Source organism: Spermophilus citellus (genome assembly GCF_964194105.1).
Source record: "Spermophilus citellus genome assembly, chromosome: 17".
Lineage (NCBI taxonomy): Eukaryota > Metazoa > Chordata > Mammalia > Rodentia > Sciuridae > Spermophilus > Spermophilus citellus.
Window position 1 is genome coordinate 51,990,382 of NC_138199.1, and position 14,071 is coordinate 52,004,452.

Here is a 14,071-nt window from a genome sequence, read left to right on the forward strand (position 1 = left end):
AGTTGCTTAGGGCTTTGCTAAATTGCTGAGGCTGGCCTTTGAACTCGCGATCCTCCTGCCTCAGCCTCCCCAGCCACTGGGATTACAGGCATGTACCACCATGCCCAGCATAACGGAGTATTAAAATTAGTTCTATAATGTATGTCAAGAACCCCACTAGTCCTGAGTTGAGATCCCCCCTCTCTGGAAATTCCTGAGGCCTCCTCTGGTGACACGACCACTGAGCTACATCCTCTCCTTTAAAAAAAAAAAAAAAAACAAACTCTTGATTTCTTTCCCTACATTTATCCTTCTCCCTCTTTTTAAAAAATTTCAAAATTATAACTATAATTCGTTATAAATAACAGTAGAATGCATTTTGACACATTGCACACAAATGGAGCACAACTTCTCATTCATCTGGCTACTTTTCCCCCTTTAAAAAATTTTTAATTTGGGCTGGGGATGTGGCTCAAGCGGTAAGGGCGCTCGCTTGGCATGTGCGCGGCCTGGGTTCGATCCTCAGCACCACATACCAACAAAGATGTTGTGTCCGCCGAGAGCTAAAAAATAAATATTAAAAAAATTCTCTCTCTCTCTTTAAAAAAAAATTTTTAATTTGAGGAAAACACATGACTACCCTAGATAGTAAAAGATAAAAAAATACCGATCATTCTTGATTCTTTCTCTCATCCTTCATGAGCCATCCAACTACAGTAAATGATAAGGCTGTCTTGCCAGGAGCAATCTGCATGCCTGTATATTTTTCCACCTCTGCTGTTCCAAATTATGGTAGAATAAATAACAGCCCTCCAAAATGTCCCTATCTCAAATACCTTATGAACCCACTTGTGAATGTGTGACTTGCAGATGTGATTAAATCAAAGATCTTGAGATGAGGAGATTACCCTGGATTATCCAGGTGAGCTCAAAATAATTACAGTGGTCCTTATAAGGAGGAAGCAGGAAGGTCAGTCAGAGAGGTGTAAGGATGGCACAGGGGGAGAGGATGCCATGATTTTTAGCCCAGTGAAATTGATTTTGGAATATAATTTTTTGGTGGTAGTGGGAATCAAAGCCAGGGACTTGTGCATACTAGCCACATGCTCTACCACTGAACTATATCCCCAACCCTAATTTTTAAATTTTGACCTCCAGAACTGTAAGATAATAAATCTGTGCTGTGCTAAGCAAATAAATTGTGGTGATTTGTTACAGCAACAGGAAATTCATACACCAAAGTCTAAGACCTTGACACCATCTTTCACCTGCATCATTGCAATAGATTCCTAACTGGTCTCTCAATGTCTACCCACTATCTCTTTTTTAATGTGGTAAGAACACCTAACATGAGATCTACTCTTTTTTTTCTCCCAATGCTAAGGAGTGAATCCAGGGTCTCCATTGCATGCTAAGCAAGCATTCCACCACTGAGCTACACTGTCATTTCATATAAAATCCAAACTTAATTGACCAACAGGGCCCACACAAACTTGGTGTTTCTGTCTCTGTCTCTCTCTCTCTCTCTTTGTTGTTGTTGGTACTAGGAATTGAACCCAGGGATGCTTTATTACAGAGGTATATCCCCAGCAGCTCTTCTCTGGGTCTCCATCCTGTCAGTCTACTCTGCAGATGTTGGGTTTCTTAACCTCACAGTCACATGAACCTGAAACAAGAGGTTTGGTGGATCTCCAACAGTGAAAACAGAAAAAGACAACATTTAAAAATTAGCTTCCAAATAATTGATATTGCTATAATATGGATCTTAAAAGTCCCCCCAAAGGCCCATATGTTAACAGTTTCTTCCCAGAGTGGTACTATCAAGAGGTAGTGAGACCTACTGGGATGTTTTTGGGTCACTGGGGATGTGCCCATAAGGGGGATAGTGAGACCCGAGCTTGTTCCTCTCTCTTGTGCTTCTGGCTGTGAGGTGATCAGATTTGCTCTACCACTCAGTTCCTCCGTGATGTGCTTATTTTGAGACAGGATCTTGCTAAATTTCTGGGGCTGGCCCAGGATCTTGTGATCCTTTTGCCTCAGTCTTCTGAGTTGCTGGAATTACAAAGCTGGGTCACTCACCCCTGGCTATTTCTCGAGCTCTCTCGAATTGCTCTCCCATGGTCCAACTTCCTCAAGCCTCAGGGATGTTGTAGTAGCCATTTCTTTCACCTTCAGTACCTTTCCCCCATAGATTGCCAAATGGCTGCTTTCTACATGTCATTCAGGTTTGAACTGCCAATTTATCTGCTCAAAAAGGCCTTCTGTGGGGCTGGGGTTGTGGCTCAGTGGTAGAATGCTCACATGTGTGAGGCACTAGGTTTGATCCTCAGCACCATCTAAAAATAAATAAACAAAATAAAGATATTGCATCCATGTATAACTAAAAATATATATATTAAAAAAGGGGGGGGGATTCCATGGGGCTGGGAATGTAGTTTATTGGTAAAAGTCCTTCCCTAGCATGTGTACCTAAGGCACTGGGTTCATTCCTCAAGAAAAGGGGAGAAAATAAGCCTTCCATGGCTGTCCAACTTGAAATAACCCCCAGTACCTCCTTAATTACATTTTGGTCTTTATTTCAATAATTTCCTTTATCACTGCTCTATTTCCTTGTTTATTCACTTGTGCGTTTATTTCCAGTCTGTCCCCAATAGATTGTAAACTCAGTGAGTTAGAAACTCCGTATCTTTCTGTTGAAAGTTTGTTCTGTACAGTGAGTGCTCCATTAAAAAAATAAGGGGGGGGGGACCAACAGCTTGTACACCCAGAAGGCCTCAGTGGAGGTGTCTTTTTAGTTATTATTTGTATTCCTTTTAGGGAAAAGTTTCCCTCTCCAGTTTTGCAAGAGGTTATTCTCTGACTTGTGAGGGAAAAGAAATGAGTGGTGTTATGAACAAAGAACTGAGCCCAGAAAAAAACCTACGTTTACATGTTTTCAAACATGTTTTTTTTTTTTCATTTGTGCCTCTCTCATTGGTAAATTCAATGTCATTTAGCAAAAATGTCTTAATTTTGAATAGATAAGTGACTTTCAGCATGAAAACTTGATAGTCCAAGTAAAAAGAATTCACAGGAGTTGCCAGCAGAGGGGGTATAGCTCAGTGGTAGAGCATTTGACTGCAGATCAAGAGGTCCCCGGTTCAAATCCGGGTGCCCCCTTGCCAGTACTTTACTATTTTTCACAGGTGACTCAGATAACCAGTCACTAGGGTATTTCTGGATCCAAAACTTCTGAAAAATGTCCTTTGACTCTTCCACTAGCATAATTTTCCCACCTGGTTCCTGGCGTCTAAGAACTAGCAGCAACACAGAGGTAGCTGTAGTAGGTTTGAGTCTTCCACCCTATTTATAAAAAGCCCACCTGCACCCTCAATAGGTAGAGAGGCAAGGCTCTGAGTTATTATCATCTTAGAAATTATTCACTAACCCACTGATTATTGTTAATTATAATTTGATTTGGGGTTTTAAAAAATAAAAAAAGGCATGTTAGGGTCACAGCAGTATTATTTTGCCTAGTTCATAACCTGGTTGAAAAGACTAAGGATGAATCCAGGTTCAGAAAGCTTATATTCTGGCCAAGTTTAAGGGGTCATAGTACAGAGATGACAGGTTAAAAGTGAGTAACTTCCCTTCTTTATATTAGCACAAAGGCAGGGCCTTGGCTTGATAATCTACAGGTGCCATGTTCAGGGGTTGGTGTCTGGGAAAGGGGAAAAATGCTGGTTAGCTATTTCTGCAGCCTGGGTTTTGCACCATGGCTCTTACTTATCTCCTTGTCCAGCCCAGCAGCTCACTGTAATGGGAACTGGGGGAAAAATGTGCCCAAGTATTTCCCTAGGTCCCTAGGGAAGACACAATCAGATTCCGGGTTTAAAATATCACAGTTTCCCCCTGACTCAAGCTACATGCCTCTGCTTGTCTCCCTTATTTTTTCCTTTTTTGGGGTAAAACCTAGTGGAAGGGACGCCCTTGATTCTCCCTCAAACTTATCATTTTTCTCCAACTTCAAAATGACATGGGCACACAGCCAGCAGATATCTGTTCACATCTTTAGAATTTGAAGCTAGATAACCGGTAGTATCAGTCCACTGTTCTTCAAAGTGTGTTCGGGGAACCAGTATCACCAGCATCACCTGGGAAATTACTGGAAAAGCTAATTCTCTGGATCCCATTCCAGCTCTAAGAATCAGAAACAAGTCCTCAGGATAATTTTGCTGCATGCATTCATTTCTATGGTTTGCAACGGGGTAACTTAATTTTTGTACATTAAAGTAAACTGATAGGCATGTATTGGTTATTTTACTGTTCCTGAAATGTCTTCAGTCTCTCTCTGTCATGAGCAATAGGGAAGGGTGAACACAACATGTCCATGTCCAATGGTAATGAAGTCGAACAAAACAAACAATAAAAATAATAATATAAAATAAAGAAGAAAAAAGGAAAAAGTTGAAGTTGGAAAGGGTTGTGCCTGTGGGTTTCCCTCTTTGACCCACCCCTACCCCCATCGGATACGAACGACAACTTGGGGTAGTCATCCTGTACCCCGAACCCAGCGTCCTGAAGTGCCTGATAGACCTGTGGTGGTGGCGGCAGAAATCCCACCTCTGTCGCCAGTATGGGGACGTGCATCTTTTGTATCTGATAGTGCACTCAACCCACACCACCACCTTCCGGTGGACACAAAGCAAAACAGAAAGCTTTCTGCTAAGGTTGGAAAACGAGGAAGGGACTCACCCCGCCCCCGTTTTTGTTTTCTTATAACCTAGGATACAACGTTAAAATGTGAATTGAGAATGAAAAAAGGAATTATGCTCATTACACAGAGGAGAAAAACCACACCAAGGGGGCACCCGGATTTGAACCAGGGACCTCTTGATCTGCAGTCAAATGCTCTACCACTGAGCTATACCCCCGTGCCGCTCCTGCGGTTGGAGGTGGCTCTTTTGGGTGCTAAAACAGTGTTGCAGCTGCTACGCAGGTAAGAACTAAGAGTAAGGAGAAACGGATTAAGGAGGAAAGGGACCAAGTTGAAAGCAGAAGGTGCCTGAATCCGAGGAACCCTGGGGAAAGCTGCACCGCAAAAGCGCGGAGACGAAGATCTAGCCTCGATCCCGAGGCTCTGAGTCTAGTGGCAAAGGACAGGTTCCGCCCCACAAATGTGGGAAAGGACGTGGGCGGGAAGGGAGCTAACTGCGGGGGCGGGGAAGCGGGGTTCCGGTTCAGGCTGCAGGTTCACCCACTGGTAGGAAGGAAAGTCCCTGAATCTGGAGAATCTGCTTGGGCGTTCAGGAGTGTTCCAACCCCGCCCTCGACGGGTGAAAGGGGTTCGCCAGTCCCTCGGAGCCTGGGCACTCCAGATTTGCTGCCAGCCTGGCTCGACACCGCCTCCAGCGCGGGAAAGGCCCTGGGCAAAGCGCACCGTCTGCCTGGGAGAGCTGGGGCTCTGGCACCCGGGTCCCACAGCCCGCCCCGGAACCCGCCCCCGCGCAGCCCCACGTCGCCCGGGGAGCGCGCCTCGTCGCGCGCGCCCCTGTCCGCGCCCGAGGCGCGTCCCCGCCCCGGTGCAGCCCCTCCTCCCCGCTGTGTTTATTAGGGGAAGGAGGGCGGAGGCGGAGGCCAGTTCCCCAGCTCCAGCCGCCGTCGCCGCCGCCAGTATAGTGCAGCCGCGGCCGCCTCCCGCCAGCCCGCCGCGGGAGAGAACGTGCTTGAGCTCGGGCATCCCCGCCCCAGTCTTTTCCGGAGCCATGAACCCCAACTGTGCCCGGTGCGGCAAGATCGTGTACCCCACGGAGAAGGTGAACTGTCTGGATAAGGTGAGTTCCGGGACTCGGAGACGCGTCTAGGCAACCCCAAGCTACGATCGGAGGAGGGGGAGGAGAGAGGGGCTGGGTCTTGCCGCCTCATCCCCGCGATCCCTGGGGAAGGGAAGGAGGGTGGGCGGTGTCATTGGGTGTGGGGACGGACCCCTTGGGGTCTGGGAGCTGGGAGATCCAGGACGAGGCGGGCAGCCACTGCTGGAGAAGGGTGGTCTCTGTGACCAGGGGCTGGGACAACACAAGGAAGCCAGGCCCGGGGTGTGTGTGTGCGGGGAAGGTTAGAGGTGCAGTCCCGCCCCCCAGGGCCAGGAGAGTGAGAGCAGACGGCCGCTCCCTCTCCCAGCCGCGCCGAGCGCCAAGTACGCGGAAGCGCGGGGCGCTGGGGGGAGGGGGCGGCGGGGGCGGGGCGGCGGCCGGGGGCCGGCGAAACCTGCTGCTCTGGCCACCCGCGCCCCGGCTTCCTGGCCTGGAGGCCCCCAGCGCGGACGATCGCCTGGCGAAGGTCGCCTCTGGGAAGGGGGCTTCGGGTGAGGACCCGAGCCCTGCCTCGAGAACCCCTTTTTGGAACGACCTGGAGCCCCCCCTTGGTGGTTCTGTGGTTAAGGGACCAGCCAGTCCTCCTTCACATCTTCCCAGCCCCCACCTCGAATTACAAGCCAACTCCTGATGCTGGGCAGTGCAGCCCGAACCGGGCGGGGTCGGTGCTAGGGTAGGGTGGGTGGGGGACTCTTTGCAGAGATCTCCTGAAATTGTGCTCTGTCTGAAGATCGGCGTGTAGAACAAAGAGCTAACTTTTCAAAGCAGGTTTCTCCAATGGAGGGTGGGGTTGGTTGAGTTCTGGGGAAGCCGAGAAAAGGGGGAGGTGTTGGGGGGGAGGGGAGGGTGGCCTTCTGGAAATTCGCTGTCCCTGGGGCCCTTAGGCGTCTCCCTCCCCCCCACCCCCCGCCCAAGCTGGACTCGTTCATCTGGTTGCCATTATACTTTTAGAGGGGGGTGGAGAGCAGAACTGGGTGTTTCCAGCACAGTTTGGGGTAGGATCCTGCCCTCTTGTTAAGCTCTTAAGATCCTAAGGTAAGCCTGCCCTTCCTTGAGTCCCCTCCGTGGTCTGGAAGAAAGGTCTCAGTTTTGGTCCCCTCCTCGTTGTGCTTTGCACCCACCATCCCAAGGTGGCTCCAAGTCTAAATAGTTCCTCTTTTCTATCCTAACTGGCAGGAGTGGGGTGGGGGGAACTACATACAAGAAAGGTGCAGGTTTTGTTTGGGAAAGGTTAGTTCATTGGATAGTTTGTCTCTCCTTGCCCCCTTGGGGTTGCCATTCCTCAGTGACCTTTGGCCCCTGAGTCAGGATGAAGAGGTGGGGTTAGAGATTCTGAAACACATTTGAACTTGCTCTTGTAGGGAAGGGACTTAGAGGACTGCTGCTGTTTCCTTACCCCTTCAGTGCTTGACTGGCAGGAGGAGAGGATATTGTGGGCAAGAGAGAAGTTGCAGATCTGCTGGATGATTGGGTCAGTCTCTGGAGGGCAGGACATGAGCCTGGAGCTTCTAGATGGGGAAACATTCCCTTGACAACTTATCTGACCTTGCACATGGATTTTGACCTCCCTGATGGCAGGGATTTTGGCTCCTGCATCTGCAGTTTTCTGGGCTCCTCTTCCTGTCCACAGTGATGAATTGGGAGGAGACAGTGCTCACCTTCAGAGGCAATATAGGATGAAAGGATTGCTAGCCTGGAAGTTGGAAGACTTGGTCCTGGTTCTAGGTCTGCTCCCACTAGCTTAATGAATGGCTCTGGGCCTTATAGGGTGTGTGAGTATGACTATGTTGTGACCTTGGAGGTGGGCAGTTCACTAGTTTCTGGAAGGAGCGTTTTTCCCCCACATGATATTGGAATTGAACATAGGGATGCTTTGCCAGTGAGCCCAGAACACTGCAGTAAGTAGAAGCTACATCCTCAGCCCTTTTTATTTTGTATTTTTTTAAAAAAATACTTTATTAGTTGTTGGTGGACCTTTATTTATTTATGTGTGGTGCTGAGAATCTAACCCAGTGCCTCACACATGCTAAGGCAAGTGCTCTACCACTGAGCCACAACCCCAACCCCTTTATTTTGTATTTTGAGACAGGGTTTCCTTAAGTTGCTAAGGCTGGCCTTGAATTTGTGATCCTCCTGTCTCAGCCTTGCAAATAGCTAGGATTATAGGCTGATTACAAGTGCTGGCCACCATAACAGTCCCCTCCCTACCTTTTCTGTCTAGCCCTACACTCACTTGCCTTATAAAGACCATCAGTGCCCCTTGCAGTGACACATGCCTATAATCCCAAGTACTCAGGAGACTAAGGCAGGAGATTGCAAATTCAAGGTCAGTCTGGACATCTTAGGAAGACCCTGCCTCGAAATAAAAAATAAAAATGATTGGGGATATTGCTTAGTGTTAGAGTGTTAGAGTACTCCTGAGCTCAATCCCCAGTACCAGATATATAAAAAGTCCTTTAGTGCTGTGTGTCAGGGGAGGAGGCAGGGATACTGCAAGGGACCCTCCCTAGTAGTTCTTGAGTCCCAGCTGGAAGAGGATGTTCTGGAGGGGGTTGCTGTGGAAAGTAGGATGGGGTGATTCCTCCCTGTTTTGAGAACTGTCCCTAAAGGAAGTAGCTCTGGAAAGACCTTGTCCTCCTTTCCTCCTGCACTGAGTCAGAGGCCTGAAATATTCAGGCTTATTCTTCCCTACCCGCTCCAGTAAGAAAAGGTACCTGGAGAACCAGCTTCCTTCAAGCACCTGGATAATGCTGGGCTGAGACTTGGGAGTAAGAAATGTTCAGTCCCACAGGCATTGTTACTAACCAACTACCCAACGCTTCCCATTCCCAATAATGGTCAGTCAACTTAGATTGGCCTGGTTCACTACAGTCTCTGGTGACATGTAGCACACCAAATGGCTAAAGCACAAGCTGTGTCCTTGGTGTTAAGTCTTTTCTCCTTGAGCCTTATCTCCCAAAGGCATAGGTGGGTAAGGCTCAAGGAGAAGGCCACCCTGCCCCCAACCTGCATTACCCAGGGTGCTCTGCATGCTGGATAAACATGTATTGCTGATGACAGTGTTTGAGGAAGGAGGTCGGGATTTGTTTCCCCAGAGGATTTCTGGGATTAGAACTGGGGGAGAAACAGGGTGACCTCATTTGCTCATTCATTCAACAAATATTTATTGAACACCTACTTTGTATACCTACTTTATATCTGGGTACCTGTATCGTCAAGTATCTTGTTATGTCCCTCTCCCATGACTGGCTCGCTTCCCCTGGCTTCTTAAAACAGGTGGAGACATTCAGGAAGGTTAGAGAATTGATCTGCTGCCACTTCCTCTGGAATCCCCCTTTAGGGTGGGCTCCCTACCCGCTGGTTATCAGAGCTCTTCCTCCACCCTCCACAAGGCAGAAGTCCTTGTTTCAGTTTCCTAGCCAAAGCTTAGAATACCCCATGATCACCTTGCAATCATTCATTCATAATAGCTCCTGCTTACTGTAGTGTTCTGGGCTCAGAATATGTAGCTGCCTCGCCAGACATCAGTGATTGTTCCTGGGAATAATGAATCTATAAACAGAGGCTCAGATAGTTGATGTGGCTTGCCCCTTTGCTTTTAGCCAAAGTTGGAATTCACATCCAAAGTTCTTTCTGCTGGTGTATTTGCAAAAAGTATTTATTTAAAAATTTTTTTTTAGATGTTGATAGACCTTTATTTTATTCATTTATTTATCTGTCATACTGAGAATTGAACACAGTGCCTCACACATGCTAGGCAAGCACTCTACCACCTAGCCACAACCCCAGCCCATGCAAAAAGTATTTTTTATTTACGCACTCTTATTAGTGCCAAAGATGAGTCATAGCCCTCCCTAATCCCCCACTTCCACCTACAGATCTGGGATCTTGTGGGATGGGGGTGGGGAAACTGGGGTATAAGGAATAATAATAATATTGGTGGAGATTCAGGAAAGATCCACACCTTTAAGCCATTAGCCTGGGTTGGTAACCTGGACAGGGTAGAGCTGATGCTGCCCCTGGTGGAGAGCAAAAACTATAACCCTGGGCAACAGGAAAGGAGGAGAAGATCTCATACTCCAACCCTGAGTCATTCCACCCCAGGCAGCCTGGAGTTCAAAAGGCAAGGTGCCAGGTGTAGGTGCAGTGACCTGGAGCTCTCCACACCCACTTCCAGAGCCTTGGAAGGACTGGGCTGGCCCAGGTAGCCCAACTGAGAGGGATCCTTGCAGGGCTTCTGTGCCCACCAGTCTCTGTTTGCCTTTCTGTAGAGTGGGTTTCTGTAGAGGAGGTTGCAGGTGAGTAAGGGAAAGCTGAGGTGGCCCTCCTCCGTGGCCTGGGATCTGGCAGAGTGGCTTCTTGGCGCCAGAGTTTGGTCAAGGGCTGCCTGGTTTCTGTGAACAGAAACCGTGGACTTTGCCACAGTTGGCTGCATGAGAGTAGCTGCCTTGAGGTGCACTTTGCTCCCCCGAGTGCCGGGATTGCTTCCCTGAAGTCTTTGCTAGCAAGGGGGTCTTGCTTTGGGACAGGGCTTCTGGGGCAGAGTCAGGAGGCAGATAGGGCCACTGACCCCATTGAGACAGGATGGGGTTTCTTTCCTCTTTGGATTTTCGTGCTCAGCCCAGGCCTGGCTCCCAGGAGTTGAGTGTCTGGCCATTTCCTGTTCTCCAAAGAGGACACAGTGGCAGGAGCTGCTGGATTTTCTTGAATCTTATGGCCCTCTTCCAAGAAGAGGGAGAGGAGTGACATGCAGCAGCGAGGGTACTGGGCATCCCGTGAAGTGGACCCTGGCAAACCTCATTCCCTGCCACGGTGCCTCAGGGAGAATATTTTCAGCTCCACTTTGCAGATATGGAGACTGAGCTCAGTAACTGTCCTGCAGGTATGCAGTCCATTCTGGTTTCCATTACTGTTTCTAAGCCCTCTATAAGGGGACAGGTGATGGCCTGCCCCAGCCTCTGATTATCTCGCTGAGAGCAAGAGGTCTTTGTGGGAGTAGGGGCATGGGGTGAGCAGGACTGCTGGTGGGAATGAGCTGTCTCTTGTACAGGAGCCCTCTTCCTCCCCGTCATGGCCTGGAGGGATTTGGGGGAATTCTGGATTGGGGGTTATTGGTCCTGTACCTCCAGCCTGGTGCTCTACTCTCTCCTGCTTCCCAACAGGGCTTGGCTTCAGGGTGGGGGCTTCGCCATCTGCTAGAGTAGGGGTGTCTGTCTCTTTTCCCTTGTCTCCCCTGCGTCATTCAGGAGACAGCCTTGGAGGTCCCCAGCCTCAGGACAGTGTGTATTCCTGCGTGTATGTGTGTGTGAAAGTGGGTCATGGTCTGGATTCCGGAGAATGTTTTTCCTGGCAGGCCCCTGTGGGGGTGGGGGAGGCCGGGGCCCAGGCAGGGGCATGTGCTGCCGAGCAGGCAGAGGCCAGCAGACTGGGTGGTGACAGTGCTGGGGCACTCTGCCAATGCCTTGCAGTTATTGGGAAAGACAGTGGGGCTCTCACTTTGGGGGCTTATGGAGGCAGAGACCACCCAGTTTTCTGGAGGTCTGTGTGTGTTGGGGTATGCACTTTGGAGAGAATGGAAGATGCTGTTGGTGGAGGCGGGGGTGGCATGGGAGAGGGGTTCCTTTTTTTTAATTTTTTTTTTTAAAGAGAGAGTGAGAGAGGAGAGAGAGAGAGAGAGAGAATTTTTAATATTTATTTTTTAGTTCTCGGCGGACACAACATCTTTGTTGGTATGTGGTGCTGAGGATCGAACCCGGGCTGCACGCATGCCAGACAAGCGCACTACCGCCTGAGCCACATTCCCAGCCCGGGAGAGGGTTTCTGAGATAAGCTTAGGTTGGGGTTGGGGGTGGGCTCAGGCCAGTCATCCCTTTACTTCCAGAATGCAACTGGCCTTCTTCCCAAAGAGTGGTTCTCCTATCATTTGCTTAATATTCCATCATTAGACTTTTCCTTTGGATCTTCTTGATAGGGAAAGTACCCCATTAGAGGGTGGTTACCCCCTGAAATTATCTCTGGTTAAAGTGCGTCATGGTAGGGGAGATTGAATCCCAGCTTCTCAGCTTTCCTTTCTTCTGTCCCCTCCTCCAGGTGTCTTAAAAGCATCTTTTGAAAAGCTTGCCTTGCAGGGGAATCCCTTGATGGACAGCCAGGGAGCTCTGTCAGCTCTGTGGCTGGGCACAGGGCACTTTTGAAGTCCCCTGGCCCCTCCTTGGCTTCTGGACTCCTCCTTTGAGGGTCAGGAATGTCTCCTTTGACTGCTAGGAATTGGGGCAGGGACAGGCCAGCCAGGTCATCCAGACAGCCTGGATTCTGGGGTCTTAATAGCTGAAGCCCTGGTTAGTGCTGATCCTGGGGCCACATCCTGGGCTGCCAGGGTTAAGGTGCATCTCGTTTGCATGGGTTTGCCAGTATAGTACCACTTCTCATGGATGCGGTCACTTCCTTTATTGCTTTCTACTCGGTCTCCTCCATCAGCTACCCTGAATTAGTCCTGGTGGCTCAGTTCCAGGCCTCTGGGTTTTTTTTTTTTTTTTTTTCCGCTCATTTGCACACACATGCATTGGAGCTATGTTTGGGCACAGTAGTAGCCTGCCTTCGTCCCCAAACCTCCAAAGAGGTTCATCCCTGCTGTGCCCAGCATCCAACATTGAGTCCTGAGGGGACTCAATGCTGTGCTAAGGGTTTTGCAGATAATTTCTCATTAAACCTTAACAGTACCAGGATGGATAGGTGTTTTTATATGCATTCTACAGACACAGAAATGACTCTGAGGTGCAGGGCGCTGCCCAAGGTCATATAGCTTGCAGGTGGAGCCTTGATATCTGCTTTGGGGAGTTCACCTCCAAGACTTGAGTGCTTCAGTGGGAGACTAGCTGCTGGGTGCTCCCCTACCTGTTCTCCAGCTGGGTGGGAGAGGGATGAGGGAGGGTAGACAGGGTGTGGGTGTACTCCCTAGAGCCTGGGGCTCTTCTCATGGGGAGGAGACCCACAGAAGTGGGATACACCAGAGCTGGAGCATCACAGGGAGGGTGTCTGTGGGGGGGGACAGGGGGGTGCACATGTGTATGGGAGCTAAGAGTATCAGGGCTCTCGGCCTGTGTGCATGGGCTCATGGGGGGGGGGGGGGTGGGCCCATCTCCAGGCCTTGTGAAGCTAGAGGAGCTGCCCCTTCCTGTTCAGAGCTGCTGCTTAGCAACCCAAGTGCCACTTTGCATAAGCAAGGAGGCCTTTCTAGCTCTAGAGCAGGAGGAGTGGTCTGGGAGGTAGAACTGACCTTCTGACGCTTCTGGGGGCTGCTGCCACCCTCACCTTCAGGCTTGCCCTCCTGCAGAACTCCAGTGGCTGCCTGGTAGAGGGTGGGGTGGAGAAGGGAGTGTCATCAGCCACCAGAACCTGTGACCTGAGATGCCCCCAGCCCACCAGGGGTGATTCCAAGTTCTCCACAGCTGTGGGCTTAGGACATTTCCCTGGGATGGAGAGTCCCTGAGTATCCCTGCCTTCCAAGCCCCCTGCCCACAGTCCTGGTATCTGATGGGTGTCCTCCCTCTGTCTCCCCCCAGTTCTGGCATAAAGCATGCTTCCATTGCGAGACCTGCAAGATGACACTGAACATGAAGAACTACAAGGGCTATGAGAAGAAGCCCTACTGCAACGCGTGAGTCTTGCAGGGGGCAGGAACTGGGTGGGCGCTTCACTCCCCCTTGGGTTCTTCCTTCCCTTCTGACAACTACCAGGTGACATTGCCAGCCCTTTCATACCTGGCACGATACATTGTGATCACATTGTATCCTCGCAACAGATGGTGAGGCAAGGGTTCTTCCTCTTATTTTTTGTTATTTTTATTTTTTGGTGGTACTGGGGTTTTAACACAGGGGTGCTCTACCACTGATTTACACCCCTAGCCCTTTATTTTTAGATTTTAAGACGAGGTCTTGCTAAGTTGCTGAGGCTAACCTTGAACTTGGCAATCCTCCTGCCTCAGTCTCCTGAATAGCTAGGATGACAAGTGTGCTACTTAGAGGTTCCTTAGAGGCTACTTAGAGGTTAGTTCGTATCCAGTTCTGGGCAGTAAAACAAACATGCTTTTCCCATTGTACCCTGCTGCAAGATAGGGATCCAGTTGGGCATGGTGGCAAGCACCTGGGTTTCCAGTCACTTGGTGGATAAGGCAGGAGATTACTTGAACCCAGGAGTTTGAGGCCACCTGAGCAACATAGTGAGCTCTTATCTCTTAACAA

At 49.6% G+C, this 14,071-nt stretch overlaps 1 protein-coding gene across 1 annotated transcript in view; it reads left to right on the forward strand.

Annotated features, from left to right (window-relative positions):
- The first annotated feature begins 5,254 nt into the window (after window positions 1-5,254).
- The window catches only part of LASP1 (LIM and SH3 protein 1), a 40,078-nt gene continuing 31,261 nt past the window's right edge, over window positions 5,255-14,071 (forward strand). The window contains exons 1-2 of the mRNA XM_081271302.1: window positions 5,255-5,792; window positions 13,394-13,488. Of these exons, the coding sequence (XP_081127428.1) occupies window positions 5,724-5,792; window positions 13,394-13,488 (164 nt within the window). The 5' untranslated portion in view covers window positions 5,255-5,723. The remainder of the gene's footprint in view (window positions 5,793-13,393; window positions 13,489-14,071) is intronic.